Raw genomic sequence first — 19,071 nt, 5'->3', positions numbered from 1 at the left:
TCCCTTTCCTAACACTTCCCAGCATTTGCATGTAATGTTCACCGTGCTGAAGGCATTTCCGTTGCTTTTACCAAATCAGAGCCATCAAGCTGCTAACTCCAAAGAGCTGTAAAACACCTGGCCCTTCCTGCTCAGTCTATGTTGAACACAAACAGAAATGAATTCCTCCCTTGTCTCTACTGGTTAGCATTCAGGACTGCGGGGTTCCGGGCCTCTTGATCTGCTAGCGGAAGCTCTGGGTGAAGAGATGCCTTCCCCCTGGATACTGAGATGCTGATCTCCACAGAGAGAGGTCCACAAGCTACAGCTTTCAATCTACAAAGTTCTTCAGGTTCAGAAAGCTGGTTAAACAAAGGTCAAGGAGAGAAGAGTGTTAGTTTCTGAGGAGGCAACATTCTAATCCTTGCAACTCCCTAAAAAAAGCTGCAGCTCCCAAAAAACAAGGGGGTTTGAGGCAAGGGGCACAGGAGGTACAGGACACTGGTGCAACGTCCCCAGCAGTTACATACAATGTGCTGCCACAGTCTTCATGTGGCCTGGGGCATCCCATGTGCCTAAATTTCATATAAGCTGTGGCTCATTTACAGACTGTTGGGGTGATATCACTTTGAATGAACTGGATTATCTAATACAAGAGTCAGCACTTGTTTTCTGGGAAAGACCAAAGAGTAAATATTCACAGTTTAGCGAGCCATAAGATCTCTGCCATAATTGGGCGACTCTTCTGGTAACATGCAAACGGCCATATTATTTTGGAATAACTGAATACACACAAACAGTAGTTCAACACTATAGGAATGGGAATAAATGGGCATGGCTGTGTTCCAAAAAAATTTTACTTACAAAGTCAGGCAGTGGGTCAGAGTTAGCCCAGAGATCGTAGTTTGTTCATCCCCAATCTAGACAGCTGAATCCAGTCAACAGCAGTAATACCTGCCTATAAACCTTAATTATAACACCAAGGACTTCATGAACCCAAAATGCTTTATTCTGACATTTCCTCCAAATCCTTTTATCTGTCAGAATCACTGATTTTTTAGATGAATTAAGAATCCCTCCAATTGCCTTAGTAATATCAGTATCAAAAACTCAAAATACAGCTCCGTATCACTTACAACTGCGAGAGGAAAATGATACAAGACAGAGTCTGCTCAGAGGCCACTTCAAAGGGGGCGCAGCTCCAGTGCAACCCTGAAATCTGGCAAGGGAGGGATGTCCCCTTCCATATCAGTGAGATCCTCGCCAATGGCAATTCCAACAAAGCAGTGTCATGTGGGGCATTAAAAAAAAAAGAAAGCAAGAACCACTGGAAATACTAGATTTGTAAATCGGCTTTTGTAAGGCAAATTAGGTATCTATGTTTTTATTACGGAGTCACCGCTTCCAAAATAAATCCTGTTATGTTTTGTTTCAGCCCACTCTGCCTTAGAGAAAACGTACATTCACAAGGTTAAAGATTCCACAGTTTATCCAAAGAAAACAGGCTCCCTTGAGTGGACAAAGGAAAGGGACCACCACCAGCACCATTACAGTTTACACAGAAGATGACTCCTGAATGCCCCAGAAGTCTTGGAAGTAAAGATGCCCAATCCATTCACTCAGCATTCAGCTATTTCATTTGAAATAAGCGGAACTGAAGTAGTGAGAGCAATTTATAAATTGGCGTGTTTCATAGCTTAGCAGAAGGACTTTATCTAGAAGCCACAGCCTACTTGGGCAAGGACACTTTGTAAGGCAGCCACACAAGATATAAAAGCTAACTTAGCAAAGCCATGTGCCTCTCTGCAGCCTCTTCCTTTCTTCAGGCCTCATACCACTGCTGCAGGGTGAAAGTGATTTGTGAGTTTTTGATTGCATGGAACTTGCAGTACGATATTATTTCAAAAATTCAGAATAAAAACGTTCACCACTCACCTAGATGTATGCTTCCCAAGAGTGGAGGGGAATGGGGTGAGGTGACAGTTAAAGGCCATTCCTGTGGAAGGTGACAGCTGGGGAAGGAGCTGTGGGCACTTGAATAGGAAAGCCTGGTCTCCCTAAGACTTTGTGCGACATCTGTGCCGTCCTGAGCATTACAATGTGCCACAACCTCCAACTGGACCGCAGACACCTCCTGCAGTGTCCGCAAAATGAACCATAGGTATCGGGAAGGAAGAGTCTTAGGGGGAAGTGGGAGCTGTGAAGAGGCACAAAGAGTTTTTGGCTTTACTCCAACATGTGAGGGCCATTCTCAACAACCACAAACTTACTCCCAATGCTTCAGAATCTCCTCCTCTCCATCAAGACTTATGTATCTAACTAGATATCACCCTTTTAATATTCTGAACCCACTCTATCAGTCCTGGATTACAATGTCGTAGGTGTGCTGTTGCAAATCTTTGAAAGAGCATTAGCTCTATTCGAGAGTCTGCTACGTAATGTCACATGGAGCAGTTGGAACATTTAACACAAAACATAATCAGTGGTCACCTATCTTACTCATTAGAGAAAAACAATCTAGCTAAAAGATTAAGAGAATAAGATCTTTAAAGTCTCCAGTTAACTTGTTAAATTTTTAAAAGAGACATTTTTAAGTCCTTAAGTTCTTTTTTCTTAATTATTCCACAAGTGTATGGGTCCACACATTCACCATAACAGTAGTTAATACAATCAACAAAATGTATTGCTTCTTGGATTGGGGATGCAGCCATTGTTTTTAATATTACACCATCAGTTTTGACTTCAATGACAATTATATAAAATTTACTCCAATGCAGGGACTGAACATATTCGGAGCCCAGGATGAGGTATGAGAGTTGATTTTAAATAAATTCCTTTCAGTTCTTAAAAAAATTCCCATTTGCTTCTTTACCTTCGTAGGCAAGTACAGTCAAAAATTCTCCGCTCGGATGGCAGCCTGTTAGATTTCAGACCTTGTACAACACAATCATTGACCCTTGAACAATGTATTTTTACCTCCTGTGCTTCCCTAATCACGCCAGAAAATATTTCTAGAGTTTCAAGGAATTGTTCAAAATTAAGAAAGAAGTAAAAATGGTTAATGGGTACAAAAAAGAAAAGAATAAGACCTATTTGACAGCACAACAAGATGACTATAGTTAATAATAACTTAATTGTACATTTTAAAATATCTGAAAGGGTATAACTGAATTGTTTATAACTCAAAGGATAAATTATTGAGGGGATGGATACCCCATTCTCCATGATGTGATTATTTCACATTGCATCCCTGTATAAAAACATCTCATGAACCCCATAAATATCGACACCTTTATATACCCACAGAAAACAAAAATAAAAACAAAATTAACAAACAAATGAGTAGAGGAGACCATCAAGGGGGCAGTGTGGGGGCTGGGAGGGACCAAAAGGACAGAGAGAACTTGACAGAAGACAGCCAAATGCAATGTTTTCTATGTCGACAAATCTGAAGATACATATCTAAACTCAAAGCAGGTGGTTCTCACTGATTCAGATACTTATGTAAATAGACCAAAGCAAAAGCAGAATAAAAACCTATGAAGAGTTATGGTTTGCTTCTGCCTTGCTCCTGTCTCCGTAACAGCCCATCATATCGAAGCAAGGATACCCTCTCAAGCCATCTACCCATGATGGCCCCTGTGGGTAAACACTGGCAATTAAGAGGGTTAATTTAGAGGTGAAGACAGGAACTCATTCTCCAATTTTATAGAGAAATAAGATCCTGTGCCCAAAGAAAATTGATATGCTCAGTGACCAGTCGAAACCTGTAGTATCCTTTGTTCCAAAGACATAATACCTTGTTGTTCCCCGTATTCTATTACCAATCAATTTTGGTTTGAATAACTCAGGTAATTGGAATATGCCCGTACACCATGCAGACCAGGTCAAAAACTCTTAGACGGAGCCTGTTGTCTCTTATCCCTGAATACCAAAATAGCCACAGTCTTTTGCTGAGTGTTCAGCTTTGGGAGACTTCAAGGTCAGCCCCTACATAGGCTTCCACGACAACATTAGCATTTAAAAAGAGGTGGTGATGTTCATGAAATGATAGCTGAAAAGGATAAAACTCATGTTTAAATCAGAGAACCACTATACAAAATTCCATTATAGTGAGATCTAAGTGGATTTCATTATAGCAGTCCCAAAGATAAATAAACAAGTGAACAGCCTACCTATTCCTGAATTAGCTCCAGTGACCACAACCACTTTGCCAGTGAAATCCCGGCCCTGGAGAATTTCCATGGCAGTGGTGCTGCCGTCGTATCTCTGCTGGGTGGTTGGCTTTGTTGGATTATCATCCACAGTAAATGCCAGTCTTGGGTCTACGTAGGTGGTTCTTTTGTTGATATGGCTGCCCAGAAAAGGAGCAAGCAGTGAACCCACAGCAACGAACACAGGCATTTATAAATATAACACAATCTTACACTTTAGGCAAACCCCAGTTTTCATAGCCCAAAACGCTTATTCCTTAAACCTGAAAAGAACTGGGGCCCACTGAAAATAACTTCCGGCCTCCAGAAGGATCACATTTCTGCCAAAAAACATAGTCATCAAATCCTTTCCTTCAGAACTGCCTAGAACATATGCTGTAACATACAATAACTATTGCCATGTATCCTTAGATCTCAAAAAAGGCTTCTTGAGAAGGCTTTGGGTTTTTATCAAATTCATGTAAATGCAGCTGTTAAGATCTGCCAGCCACTCTTTTCAGTAGATTTCAATTAAATCTCTCAGCCCTGTGCAAGGGCCTAAAGACGTAGAGAAGTAGAAAACTCAAAATGGAAGTCTTAGTTGTAAATAAGAAACCTGCTGACTAATAAAATTCTAACGATTTTCATTTGAAGGCTCTGCACTCATACCTTCTACGAGCACTCATTTTGATTTGGAACTGATTTAAATCTTGTAGAAACGGTATTAAAATATACTGGAGGCTGGGCACAGTGGCTCACACCTGTAATCTCAGCAATTTGGGAGGCCAAGGCAAGAGAATCACTTGAGCCCAGGAGTTCAAGACCAGCCTGGGCAACATAGTGAGACTTCGTCTCTACAAAAACTAAACAAAATTTTGAGTGTGACAGCACATGCCTGTAGTCCCAGCTACTCGGGAGGCTGAGGTGGGAGGATGATCACGTGAGCCCTTGCTTACTCCTCTAGATTAGACCAGAAGCTGGCCAAATCTGGCCCACTGCCTGTTTTTGTAAATAAAGTTTTATTGGAACACAACAATGGCCATCACTGGTATATTGTGTATAGCTGCTTTAGCAATACAAAGGCAGAGTTGAATCACTGCAACAGAAACCCTATGGCCTCCAAATCCTAAAACATATTATCTAGCCCTTTACTGACAAAGTAGACAGCCCCTGCTCTAGCGAGGTGGCTCTCAAGCTAGGGAGCATCAGAATCCCCTGAAGGCCTTATTAGAGCGCAGACTGCCAGCCCCACCCCAGTGCTGGTTCAGTAGGTCTGGGGTGGGGGCCCGGGAAGGTACATTTTTAATGAATTCCCAGGTGATATTAATGCTGCTGGTCCAGGAACCATGCCTGAGAACTGCTGCTCTTGGTTGATTAATACCCATTTCAGGGAGTAACTTTCCAAGCGTGAACGCAAAGGCACACAGCGCACAGGAGAAAACTGATCTGACTACATAATTTAAGACATTCGGCCAGGTGTGGTGGCTCATGCCTGTAATCCCAATGCTTTGAGAAGTCAAAGCAGGAGGATCACTGGAGGCCAGAAGTTCAAGACCAGCCTAGGCAACATACTGAGCCTCAGTCTCTACAAAAAAAGGTATTTAAAAATTAGTTGGGCACGGTGGTATGGGCCTGTAGTCCCAGCTCCTCAGGAGGCTGAGGCAGGAGGCTCACTTGAGTCCAGGAGGTTGAGGCCGCAGCAAGCTGTTACTGTCACTGTACGTCAGCCCTGGATAACACGGCAAGACCCAGTTTGAAAACAAAAAAAAACAAAACACACACACACACACACACAAAAGAAAGCTTGGAAAAAAAAAACGTTTCCAACATATAACCAATGCGTTGATATCCTCAATTAACTGAGGGGGAAAAAACTTTCACAAGTTAGGGGAAAAGCCTTTTAACAAATAACAGGCACTCCCACCTATCCAACTGCTAGGCAGCCTTGTCCTGGGGCTGCCTATGGCGGCCTGAGAGACTTCTCTCAAGCAAGCCTTGGCCCATTTGCTCTCAATTATTAGTTGTGCACCAAAAGTTCACCAGGTTTGCTCAAAAAACACGTATGTCATTTGAACTTGTTACTGTAACTACATTATTTAGCAAGCTAGTATTACAGGAACTGATAACATGGGAGGTGAAAAATAGTGTCACTGGTTACCTATGAAAATGTGGTTGAATGCTTTGGAGAGCCTCAAAGACAAGCAGCTAAAAAAAATTTTTGGTTCAATCAACTGCAGTGAAAATGCTAGGAAAAAACCATAAAAGTCCCAGATGATGTAGCAATCAGATTCTTTGAAAATACTGTGTTTGCTCAACCCTAAGGTGAAAGTAGAAATTGTAGATGTTATGTTACAGGTGTGCTTGGGGAAGGAAGACAACAAGGATCGCTGGATCCTTGCAGCGAACTCAAACTCAAAGAGCAGGGCTGGCCCGACCCCTAAATGTTGGTGTACTTGAATCAAAACACTAAAACATTTATGTTACATTCATAACTCAAAAAAAAAAAAATCCTGCTTAAATCAACTTCTATTAACCAACCAATCCTAATCCTGTCAAAGACTATTCAAGCTTCTAATTTAAATGTCAGCAGTCGTGAAACATTCATTCCCCTCTTAACTACAGTGGTCAAGAATACAGTCCCTGGAGCAGGTGCTGGGCTCAAAGCCTGGCTGTGCTACTTCTTTACTGTAGAGTCCTTACCAAGTCACCTACCCCCTCAAGTCTGTGTCACTGGCAGTAAGCTAGCGATAATAACAATACTACGTCTCAGGGCACCGTGGGGATCGAATGACCTAATGCTACAGACACAAGATGATTAGAATCAGGCCTGGCTCATGCTGTATGTTGGACAGGCGGTTACTATTGCTGCGTGATACTGGAATTTACCCTGAAGACACAATCAGAGAGGTGAAAAAGTCTTACAGATAAGGATGTTCACTCAACACATTATTTATAATTATAGGTTCTCAATAAAAGGAATTTAGCATTAATGTCCAATAGGCAATTTGATAAATTATATCTGTACAAAATAATAACTCTAGAGCTGCTAAATAGCATCTTTTTGAAAAACACATAAGGATACAAGAAAATGTTCACAATATAATATGTGGAAAAAGCAGGTTACTAAACAGCCCACACAGTGCAATCTTTTTTTTTTTTTTTTTGAGATGGAGTCTCATCCTGTCGTCCAGGCAGGAGCGCAGTGGCACAATCTCAACTCACTGCAACCTCTGCCTCCCAGGTTCAAGTGATTCTCCTGCCTCACCCTCCCAAGTAGGTGGGACTACAGGCGCGTGCCACCACACCCAGCTAATTTTTGTATTTTTAGTAGAGATGAGGTTTCGCCATGTTGGCCAGAATGGTCTCGATCTCTTGACCTCGTGATCCGTCCACTTCGGCCTCCCAAAGTGCTGGGATTACAGGCATGAGCCGCTGTATCAAGCCTCTTTACTTTTTTTTTAAGGACGCATGTGCATGGAAAATAGAAGAATAAATCCAGAGATGTTAAAAGTAGTTACTTCTGCTAAGATTACAGATTCATACTATTATACTTTGTATTTTTCTACAGTTACTATTAGTTTTATAATTAAAAATGCCTATTAAAAAGCAAAATAGCTGAGAGTGGTTTCTTTGTAGATACTTACTCAACAAAAAACACTTGTCCGTTCTCATCAGTTTCTTGTTCCCATCCGTATGGCAAATCTGAAACACAAGAAAGACAGGTCTACAGGTGTCAGGGAGAAGTAAAGACCGTTCCCGGGTCAGGAAGGGGAGGAGCCCTCCAGGCTCCGCCCCCAAGCCTGTCCCTCCCACCCAACAGCTGTCACATCAACTGGCTTCGGTCACATGTTCCAATTGTGGCAGCTGCAGAAGGCCCCTAATCCCACCTGGGCTCCACATTTTTGCCTCTTGCTTTGAAGAAAACCTATTTTATGCCTCTTCACTCTATAAACCTTACTGATTGCGCCAATGAATGGGACGTCTCCCTTGAATGAGAGCTCACAGAACATATCTACATGCAGGGCAGGCACTCAATGTCATTCATACGCTGACTTGTGATGCCTCGTATGATATTAGAGGGCACTGCCATTTTTTCTCATGTGTACACACTGACACTTCAACTAGACCTTAAACCTCTTAAGGGTAGGAACTTTCTCATACTTTTTTTTGAGACGAGGTCTCACTATGTTGTCCCGGCTCATCTCAAATTCCCGGGCATAAGTGATCCTCCCATCTCTGCCTCTGAAACTGCTGGGATCATAGCCACAAGTCACCTTGCTTGGCCCCTTCTTATACTTCTATTCCGTGGATCACACACTAGCTCAAAATCACCTAGAAGTCATGGTAATCTTTACGAAATTCCCAAATACTTACCTATTTAATTCCATACTACAGCCAAGAACAAATTTATAAACACTGTAACTACAGGAAAACATCATACACTGTGAATCAAAGGCCTCAATTATTTTGATTGTGTTTTCTGTTGTTTTTGCAATTTTTCAGACAGCATCTCACTCTATCACTGAGGCTGGAGCGCAGTGGTATGATCTTGGCTCACTGAAACCTCCGCCTCCTGGGTTTGAGAGCGTCCTATTCCTCAGCCTCCGAAGTAGCTGGAATTACAGGTGCGCGCTACCATGCCCAGCTAATTTTTGTATTTTTAGAAGAGATGCGGTTTCAACATATTGGCCAGGCTGGTCTCAAACTCCTGACCTCAGGTGATCCACCCGCCTCGCCCTCCCAAAGTGCTGGGATTACAGGCATGAGCCACCATGTCCGGCCATTTTGGTACTTTAAGACCAGTAAGAAATCATCCTCACTCCACCCTACGATCTCATCTTCTTCTTCTGCCAAATCCCATAAGTTCCTCAGAGTGGGAGTTCGGTTTTCTCTACCAGAGAGCCCTCCCAAAAACACAGCATAACCTGTCACCTCTCTGCCGGTGACATTTTCCCCATCTACTTCATGCTTCAATCCAAGATCCTTTGACAACAACATACAAACCTCCTGCCACTCGTTTTCTTTTTCCAGTTTTTGGATGTTCCCACTGAGTCTTCTCCTCGGTGTGACTGTTAAAAAAAAAAAAAAAATCCACAGTAATAAATAAAAATTACCTCTTCTAAAAAGTAATCAATTGTATTACCTTTTTTTCTCTCCCAGATAATACTCTCTTAAGAGTAATAAAAACAGACATTCAGAGACGGCATGGGCAGAATATAAATGTCACTGTTTATATCACAAATTCCTCAAGTTAGAAGCAGCAGCAGCCCTGTAAAAATTTCCCGACAGCCTGCCTTTAGAAGCCAGATATAAGGAGGAAGTGAGGGAAGAAGAAGAAAGAGGACTGTGACCCCAGCTACGGGGTGAACTTTAGGAGGCTTGCTGAATCACTCAAAGTATCTAGAGGCAGTTGGGCGCGGTGGCTCACGCTGTAATCCCAGCACTTTGGGAGCCCTAGGGGAGCAGATCACGAGGTCAGGAGATCGAGACCATCCTGGCCAACATGGTGAAACCTCATCTCTACCAAAAATACAAAAATTAGGTGGGCATAGTGGCACACACCTGTAGTCCCAGCTACTTGGGAGGTTGAGGCAGGCGAATCGCTTGAACCAGCGAGGCAGAGGTTGCAGTGAGCCTAGATCACACCGCTGCACTCCAGCCTGGCGACGACAGAGCAAGACTCTGTCTCAAATAAATAAATAAATAAAATCTAGAGACATTTTGCTCTGTATTTGTTTTAGTTGTATTCCAGGATGTAGTGACAAAATTGGTAATATCTAATGTATATAATCTCTTAAAATATTTACTTATTTATTTGTATTTCTTTTTAAAGAATCAGGGTCTCACTATGTTGCCCAGGCAGGACTGGAACTCCTGGACTCAAGTGACCCTCCTATTTCAGCCTCTTCAGTGGCTGGGACTAGAAGCCACTTGTCCAGCTAAAATGTTTACTCTTTCTGCAGATGTAACTTCAAAGTGTTTCATTAAGCACTGGTTCCTAACTGGTCCCAAGAGGTAGTTAAGAGATGGAGTAAGACAGCCCCATAAGTCACCTAGCTGTGCACTGTGCATCTTTGGTCAAGTGACCCCATGCCTTAATCCCCATTCCCTCATCTGCAAAATGGAAATAATCCTAGCACTCATCTTGGGGGCTGCTATGTAAGAATATTGTATACCCAGGGTTTCGCATAGCACCTGGCATACAAAAAGCTCTGGGAAATGTAAGCTGTTACTGTGAACAAATCAGTTACATAAACTAGTCTGATTTTTGCGTCAAACTTAACATTTCATCTCAGACCACCACCCAAAGTTATAATTAAAATAGTAGGCCAATAACTAGAAACACGTGTCACCAGGTAAGAAGGAATCCAGGAAAACATACAATTACTTCATCAGGGAAAAAGCCAGGTGCTACAAGAGGCATTCAAAGGGTAGGCTGGGTTCCCTAAAAGTTTACCTTCTCAAGCCAACACAGACAGTTATATTTTTAAATCAGCAACATCTAGGTGATAGGACATGAACATTCTTTCCCTGTCAATTACTTTAAAGAAAATAAATACAGAGAGCATGAATTTTCTAAAAAAATTCTACAACTTGCAGGCAAGGTCTTTTTATGAACTGCTGGCTTCTGGTCTGTCTTGACAAAGTCTTGGCAGCTGGGTCTCTGTCATGGTGCAGGAACGCCTCACTCAGCATGCTGAAGACTGAGCAACCCGTGCTAGCTGAGTCCAGGCAGTGTCCTCAGCGCTGCCGCCTCACAGAGCTGCTGAGAAGGCGAGACACGCGACACCTGTGACAGTGCTTGGAGAATTAAATCCTTGTACCAGCTACAGTATCAGTAGCAAAGACAAACTCCTACTTTGTACATCAACCACCATCCCATAGCACTTGCAAAAAAAGCAGCTCTATGGCCGGGTACGGTGACTCACGCCTGTAATCCCAGCACTTCGGGAGGGTAAGGCAGGCGGATCACCCAAGGTCGAGAGTCCACGATCAGCCTGACCAACATGGAGAAACCGTGTCTCTACTAAAAATACAAAATTAGCCGGGTGTGGGGGTGCATGCTTGTAATCCCAGCTACTCGGTAGGCTGAGGCAGGAGAATCGCTTGCACTCGGGAGGCGGAGGCTGCGGTGAGCTGAGACCGCGCCATTGCACTACAGCCTGGGCAACAAGAGAAAACTCCATCTCAAAAAAAAAAGCAGCTCTGACTCTCTGGTAAGGATCATCCACTCTCCGCTGGCACAGAGGGAATACTGGCATACCAACTCCTGCTTCTCCTTCCCAAGTGATGGGAACAGCAATCAGATACACCAAGCATTGGCAACAACGCGAAACCTTCCTGCCCCTTGCAGAGCTGTCTCACGCTTCTTCAAGAAAGTTAAGAGACGGAGTTGCATTTTCCTTGCCTGCCATTAAAAGTAGTCTTCATCTCATAGGCACACATCAAACGCGCTTGAAGCCTGGCTCCAAAAAACTCTACCCTCAACAATCCACAAAGTGGCTGGGCGCGGTGGCTCATGCCTGTAATCCCAGCATTGTGGGAGGCCGAGGCGGACGGATCACTTGAGGCTAGGATTTCAAGACAGCCTGGTCAACATGGCAAAAGCCCATCTCTACTAAAAATACAAAAATTAGACAGACATGGTAGCACACGCCTGTAATCGCAGCTACTTGAGTGGCTGAGGCATGAGAATTTCCTGAACATGGGAAGTGGAGGTTGCAGTGAGCCAAAATCACACCACTGCAGTCCAGCCTGGGTGAAAAAGCAAGACTCAACCTAAAAAAAAAAAAAAAAAAAAAATCCATGAAATGACCCTTAACAGTGGAAGCTGAGCCTTGACAGTAGGCAGGCTGGCGCAGAAAGAGCCTCCCGGCCCTTAGTAGGTGAAGCTGGGCCCTCAGACATGTAGCTTCATGCCTGGCCCACAGCAGGTGCGCAAATGTAAACATACAGAATGAATACTTTCCAAAGGAGCTACAAAACTCACTCAGAATATTTATTTATTTATTCAGAAAGACGTTTAGAAAACAAAACAAACTCCGTCAACCTATGTTCTTGACTTTCACAGAACATGCCTAAACCAGGGTTTCTCGTCCTCACTGCTGGTGACACTTGAGGCTGAATCATTCTTCTTTTTTTTTTTTTTTTTTTTTTTTGAGACACGGTCTCACTCTGTCGCCCAGGCTGGAGTACAGTGGTGCAATCTCAATTCACCGCAACCTCTGCCTCCCAAGTTCAAGCAATTCTCCTGCCTCAGCCTGAGTAGCTAGGATTTCAGGCACCTGCCACCATGCCTGGATAATTTTTGTATTTTTAGCAGAGATGGGGTTTCATCATGTTGGCCAGGCAGGTCTGGAACTCCTGACCTCAACTGATCCACCTCCCTCAGCGTCCCAAAGTGCGGGGAATCCAGGCATGTGCCACTGCACCCAGATCACATCCTTCTCTGTTGTGGGGTTGTCTTGGGCACCACTGGCCTCTGCCCATCAGATGCCAATACCCCAGTCCCATAGCTGTGGCAACAGAAAGCGTCTCCAGACACTGCCAACCGTCCCCTGCAGAACACAACCATCCCTGGGGAAAACCCAGAACCAGCTGAAGCAGAGACAGTAATTTGGTTGGTCGTGAAGATTCTGGAGCCTGACTGCCCATTTTCTGGGTCTCCCATATGCCAGCCACTCTGCCCTTGAAGAAGTCATTTAATCCCATGCCTCAGTTTCCTCATCAGTTTAGATGGGGACAATAACAGCACCTACTTCTTGAGGTTATAGAGTTAACACAGGAAGAACTAAGAACTGTACCTTTCAGCAGAAGACTTATTTTTCATAAATATAAAAATTAATTAAAAGGTGTTCTTTTTAATTATAACCTTAAATGACTTTTTAATGAAGAGAAAATTAGAACACATGTCCCCTAAGTGTTCTCCTATTCTCCTTTAAATAAAAGCCAATTTTGATTTTTTATTTTTTCAATAAGCTTGCCATTTAAAGAGATGATTAATACTAATCTCAACTTAAACCAAAGGATTCAAAATTAAGTGAACATCATATTACGTGAATACCACACTTCCACGCATGGGGTTTTTTCTGTTATTTTTTTATTTTTTTTTTTAGACAGGGTCTCATTCTGTGGCCCAGGCTAGAGTACAGTGACACAACCATAGCCCACCGCAGCCTCGAGCTTCTGGGCTCAAGCAATCCTCCCACCTTGGCCTCCCACCACGTCCCGCCTACAGGGTGTGTGTCTGTGTTCTGAACACAGTTTAAGTTAACAAGGAGATCTAGAGCTGACGGTGAGGACAGCCAGCCCTGTGGACGCAGGAGACATGGAGGCCTCTGACTGCCAAAAGGCCTGAGCTTCATAAGGAGGACAGGGAAGGGCAAACAAGGACGGCTCTGACACTGAGACCTTGTCCCTCCCTCCCCATGTCCCACGAAGGGGCTGCTCTGAGACTGTTAGGGGAGAGGGGTAGAAGAAAGGCCCACCAGCACTCTCAGATCTCTGGTCTCCCCTAATCCCATCCCTGGGAGCCCAGCCTGGTGGGCTTTGGAGCCCTAAGACGCGTGTGCCTTTGAGACATACAAGTGAACCATGGGGCAGGTGGGAAAGCAGGAGAGGCCAACAGCAGCCACACAAGACCAGGCTCCACCAGACCCCGAGGTCTCAGTGGGAGCTACAGCCTCTCTCCCTGGCCGTGGCCCTGCTACACGAGGGGCAACAGTATGGAAAAGAAACGACTCAAAAAGCAGCCTCCTAGAAAGCACATCCGCAAAGTCTCCCCAACCCCAAGAGAAAAACCAGTGTCACTTCCAGAGTCAGGAAGGAAAAGGGGTTGGAACGAGCACAAAAATTTAAACAGAAAAGGGCCAGGATGCTCACAGATCAGGAGCGATCAAGGGAAGGTGGGGTTGGGACGGATCAGAGGCATTCTAACCTAACATCCAAAGAACTTCAGCCTTTCTGCCCTGACACCCAGAGAACTGAGGGCTGGCGGGGATGGACAGAAGGTCCAGAGAGATGAGTCCTCCAGCTGGGAGCCAGCCAAGCCCTGGCATCTCAGCTGGTGTAAACAATAACTAGCTAATGCATGTGGGGCTGAATACCTAGGTGATGGGTTGACAGGTGCAGCAAGCCACCATGGCACATCCTGCACATGTATCCCGGAATTTTAAATTAAATTTAAAAAAAAAAAATAGAGTCCGAGAGGCCAGCTTGAGACCTAAGACAGTAGTCGGGGGGCTGGAGGAAGAGCTTTTGGAAACCATGTATGCACCCGAGCGCCCTGGCCATGGGACACACAGGAAGAAAGCAGATGGGAGAAAGGCCAAGCAGCAGGAAGGCAGGCACAGGGGTCACGCAGGGCAAGCGGGAGCAAGGGAGCCCCAGGGCCCTGGCGCCAGGATCCAGGGCACGCCTGCAGGGAGGCAGAAGCACCTCTGTGGCTGAGTGGCAAAGGAGGAGACGCCCCACAGAGCCAGAGGCAGAGGTGGGCTTAGGAAGCCGGAAGGGGGTCATGTGCATCTCTGTACTCTGAGGCCCAGTGCACCGCTCACCCACCCACAGAAGCCCGCGGCTGACCTTCCTGAGATGATTCATTTACTCATCCCACAGGGGTTCATCTTACAGCTTCTGGGTGCCAAGCACCGGGGACGCGCAGATGAACAAGCTGCCCTCATGATGTCTGCAACCCGGGCAAGGGAGACGGGGCCAACGAGGAGGAGTACACAGCCAAGGCTGAGCACGAAGAAGCAGAGAAACAAGGTGACCAGTGCAAGGTTGAGGGGACACCCACAGTCAGGAAGGTCTCTTGGGCAGTGACACGTACGCTCGGCTCTGAAGGACGAAAAGGAACCCTTCCCGACAGACGTACAGGTGACAGGGACAGGAAGTGCCCGCTCACGAGCTTGCCTCGACCCTGCAAAGGCTAATGGAGCTCTGCTGCTGCTGCTGGAAAAAGCCCTTTAATTCCCAAGAGCCAGAAATTCTTCCGGAAGTCACAAGCCAAACGCCACTCTCCGGCTCTGCCAACAGAGCCCAAGCTCCTCCACGAGGCGCAGAACTCCTTGAACTGGGTCCTCCCTTCCCTGCCTTAACCTTCACATTCCTGGACCCTCACAAAGATCACAGGCCCCTGGACAGGCCATGCAGGGGCCTCTCCTCTCACTGTTCCCTCTACCTGAACTGCCCTCCTGCCCCACCCACTTCTACTTGCGCTCAAAACACCGCTCTGGGCTTGGTACAGAGCCTGTGATTCCAGAGCTTCAGGAGGGAGGCTGGCTTGAGTTCAGGAGTTCAAACCAGTCTGGGCAACATAGTGAGACCCCATTTCCACAAAACATGTAATAATTCACTGGGTGTGGAGGCACACACCTGTGGTCCCAGGTACCCAAGAGGCTGAGGCGGGAGGATCGCTTGAGCCCAGGAAGTCAAGGTTACTGTGAGTGTGCCACTATATTCCCTCACATTCCCCCCCAATACCTACACACAGCTCATGCCAGACACGCTGCTTCCCGGTATACACACTGCGTGGGGACGCTCCTACACAAGTCACTGTGCCCTAATAAGACTGGGTCCTAAGGATGACAACTGGCTTTTATTTGCCTCGGTATGACCAGTGCCAGCAAAACGTCTGGCACATAATACCTCTGTGTGTCTTGAATGAACTCATCAGAACTTTGTTTTTCTTCTACCTTGCCACCAAAGGCAGCAGTGGTTCACATCCTTGCATATATTAGAATCACCTGGGAGGGAAGATTTTTACAACCTACCAAGGGAGAGGGGAGAGGCCAAACCAATTAAATCAGAAACTCTGGGCTGGCACAGTGGCTCCTGTCTGTAATCACAACACTTTGGGAGGCCGAGGTGGGCGGATCACTTGAGGCCAGGAGTTGGAGACCAGCCTGGCCAACAGGGCGAAATTAGCCAGGCGTGGTGGTGGGCGCCTGTAATCCCAGCTACTCGGGAGGCTGAGACACGAGAATCGCTTGAACTCGGCATTCAGAGGTTGCAGTGAGCCGGGATCGCACCACTGCACTCCAGTCTGGGCGTGAAGCGAGACTCTGCCTTAAAAAAAAAAAAAAAAAAAAAAAAAAACGAAAAACAAACAAAAAAACCCTCTGGAAGTGGGGCCCAGAAAAAGCCACTTACAAAAAGTTTCCCAGGTGCTGAAAATCAGATTTACATCCATGTTTCTCAAAACCAGGTGATAATCCACCTCACCTGGAAAACTTAAAAAACAGACTCCCAACGTTGAGAGTCTACTGCAGTAGGTTCTCTATGGAGACCCAAAACGTGTATTTAGAACATTTCCTACGTGATTCTAAGGTGCTGATATAAGACGCACTGTCATATCTGAAAAGCAATCAGGAAAGACAGTTAAGGAACAGAGAGTACCTACTGTGTGCTTTATGCACAGTGCCTGAACTGACCCTCACATCAACCCATTTTACAGGTAAGAAGACCGAGATTAAACGTTCTTTCAATGGCCCAAGGTCACACAGTTAAAGATGAAGGCTTTGCTGTGGTTTCCAAAACTTTCCCACGGAACGATAGTGAGGCTATCTAGGACTTCTGCTAAAAAAAATACTCCTGGCTGGGCGCAGTGGCTCACGCCTGTAATCTCAACAATTCTGGAGGCTGAGGCAAGTGGATTGCTTGAGCCCAGCAGTTCGAGACCAGCCTGGGCAACATGGTGCGACCCTAGGCTCTACAAATACTTAAATAAATAGTCGGGCATGGTAGTGCACGCCTGTAGTCCCAGCCACTCAGAAGGCTGAGATGAGAGGATTGCCTGAATCCGGTAAGTAAGAGGCTGCAGTGGGCTATGATGGCACCACTGCACTCCAGCCTGGGTGACTGCGCAATACCGGTCTGCAGGAAACAAAACAAAACTCCTAGCCCTGCAAACCAGAGCCTGCAGGAGGGAGCTGAGCACGTGCACTTTTTTAAATGTCTTTATTTTTTGGCGGGGATGAGGCCGCTTTGCCCTCGCCGCGCCGCGCAGTGCTGCATCCTGAACAGCAGAGGGCGCGCCGGGAAGCCGCCAGGTGACCCTCGCTGGACCCAGGGCCCACCAAGGGGGCCAGCCCCTCCTGGGAACCCTGGACCCTTGACACCCTGAAGCTCCTTAACAGTCACTTCCACTTTGCACCGCACTCGCTGCGCTGGAGTGCGCGCCCTCCCCGCGCTGGTGGCGTCCGAGGGCATTGCAGGGTCCCAGGTGCGTCCGCGGCCCCACTGCGGCCCCCTTACTTGGCGTAGTAAACCCAGCCGTCCTTGGTGGTTCTCTCCTCCCAGCCCGGGGGCAGCTCGTCCTCACTGTCCGTGTCGTCCAGGCCCGCGTAGCGCAGCGCTGCCATGGCTGACTGTGGAGGCACCTGGCCCCCACTCAACCGCTGCCGGGTCCCCTCGCCCAGGAACTCACTCCCGCTCCAAAAGAGACCCGCGCGCGTCGGGGCCCGACCGCTCACGCCTGCGCACTGCGCCCTCCAGGGGCCGCTCCGCCGACCACGAAGCTGAAATCCAGTCTCCGCAACATCGCAACTGCCGGCGTCAAAGGGGCAGGCCGGGAGAGGAAGGCGGTGAAAGCGCCTAAGAGATCGCGCTGCCGCCGGGCTAGACAGCAAAACCGGAGAGCGCTCCGAGGCGCTGGAGATGGAGCGGAGCCTTGTCCGCCTCCCCGCCGCAGGGAAGGGGCGTGCGCATCCAGTTTCGGTCCAGGACTCCGCCCGTTGCTGGGCTACCCGTAATCACTTCCGCGTTGTTCTGGCCAATCCTGCAGGAGCTTGGCAATTGGATATGGGAAATGTAGTCCAGGCGGCGCCTGACTGGAAAGCGGCGCCCAGGGTGTCCTGGGTTTCTGTCTCTCCTCGCCTTGGGGGCTCGTGAAAGTCCATGATCAGAAACTTTCCAGGACTTGCCAGCATTCGTGCTGATTCACAAACTTTGTTTTGCATATGAACACAATGTTAAAATATAACCTGGAAAACTTAAAACTGCTGATTCCTGATTTCCTGTTTTAGAAAAGGTTCTTCCAGCCAAAACAGGGTGCTGTTGATAATAGAAACTGATGTTTACGGAGCACTTAATATGGAGTCCAGGCCAGAAATGCACAGACGTCTCATGTACCTGACACCTTTGTGTAGCGGGCACAACTCAGAAAGAGTAGCTAGGCCGGGCTCAGTGCCTCATGCCTGTAATCCAAACACTTTAGGAGGCTGAGGCAGGAGGATCACTTGAGGAGTTTGAGAACAGCCTGGGCAACATAGCCAGACCTCTGTCTCTACTAAAAAAAAATTATTTTTTTAGTTTGCCGGGTGTGGTGGGTGCACATCTGTAGTCCCAGCTACTCAGTGAGGCTGAGGGGGGAGGATCACGTGAGCCCAAGAAGTCGAGGCAGCAATAAGCTATGATCGGGTCACTGCACTCCAGCATGGGCAACAGAGAAGGCTGCTGTCTTTAAAAAACTGCCTCACCTTTACAGAATTTCCTTTAGTAAGTCTGGAATGGGTCCAGAATCTGCAGAGAGAAAGAAAGAGAGAAAGAGAAAGAGAGAGAGAGAGGGAAGGAGGGAAGGAGGGAGGGAGGGAGGGAGGGAGGGAGGGAAGGAAGGAAGGAAGGAAGGAAGGAAGGAAGGAAGGAAGGAAGGAAGGAAGGAAGGAAGGAGAAAGGAAGGAAGGAAGGAAGGAAGGAAGGAAGGAAGGAAGGAAGGAAGGAAGGAAGAAAGAAAGAAAGAAAGAAAGAAAGAAAGAAAGAAAGAAAGAAAGAAAGAAAGAAAGAGAGAGAAAGAGAGAGAGTAGCTAACTACGTGAGGAGACACAAGAAGAGAGGAGAGCCAGGGGATTCCTGGCAATTGAGGTCCCGTCACTCCACTACAGTTATTGACTCATCTGTGTAG

General features: G+C 46.5%; 1 protein-coding gene and 1 long non-coding RNA gene across 9 annotated transcripts in view; one reads left to right on the top strand and one right to left on the bottom strand.

The window, feature by feature from the left end:
• WWOX (WW domain containing oxidoreductase) overlaps window positions 1–17,655 on the bottom strand; it is a 1,123,672-nt gene extending 1,106,017 nt beyond the window's left edge. For 7 of the 8 annotated variants that reach the window (XR_013412200.1, XR_013412201.1, XM_001105944.5 and 4 more), the window contains exons 1-4: window positions 17,427–17,655; window positions 9,177–9,241; window positions 7,817–7,874; window positions 4,155–4,333 (exon numbers count right to left, since the gene is read on the bottom strand). Coding sequence is in view for 6 of the 8 variants with exons in the window: in XM_001105944.5 (XP_001105944.4) it covers window positions 4,155–4,333; window positions 7,817–7,874; window positions 9,177–9,241; window positions 17,427–17,533 (409 nt within the window). In the remaining 2 variants the exon portion in view is untranslated. The remainder of the gene's footprint in view (window positions 1–4,154; window positions 4,334–7,816; window positions 7,875–9,176; window positions 9,242–17,426) is intronic. The other variant, XM_077986932.1, reaches the window with a different exon arrangement.
• On the top strand, window positions 12,300–17,646 carry LOC144338242 (uncharacterized). The gene is made up of 2 exons (XR_013412210.1): window positions 12,300–12,372; window positions 16,215–17,646. It is a non-coding gene; the product is annotated as an uncharacterized LOC144338242 (long non-coding RNA).
• Window positions 17,656–19,071: the final 1,416 nt, after the last annotated feature.

This window comes from Macaca mulatta, chromosome 20, assembly GCF_049350105.2.
Source record: "Macaca mulatta isolate MMU2019108-1 chromosome 20, T2T-MMU8v2.0, whole genome shotgun sequence".
Classification (NCBI taxonomy): Eukaryota; Metazoa; Chordata; class Mammalia; order Primates; family Cercopithecidae; genus Macaca; species Macaca mulatta.
This window is presented reverse-complemented; position numbering and strand designations above follow the sequence as displayed.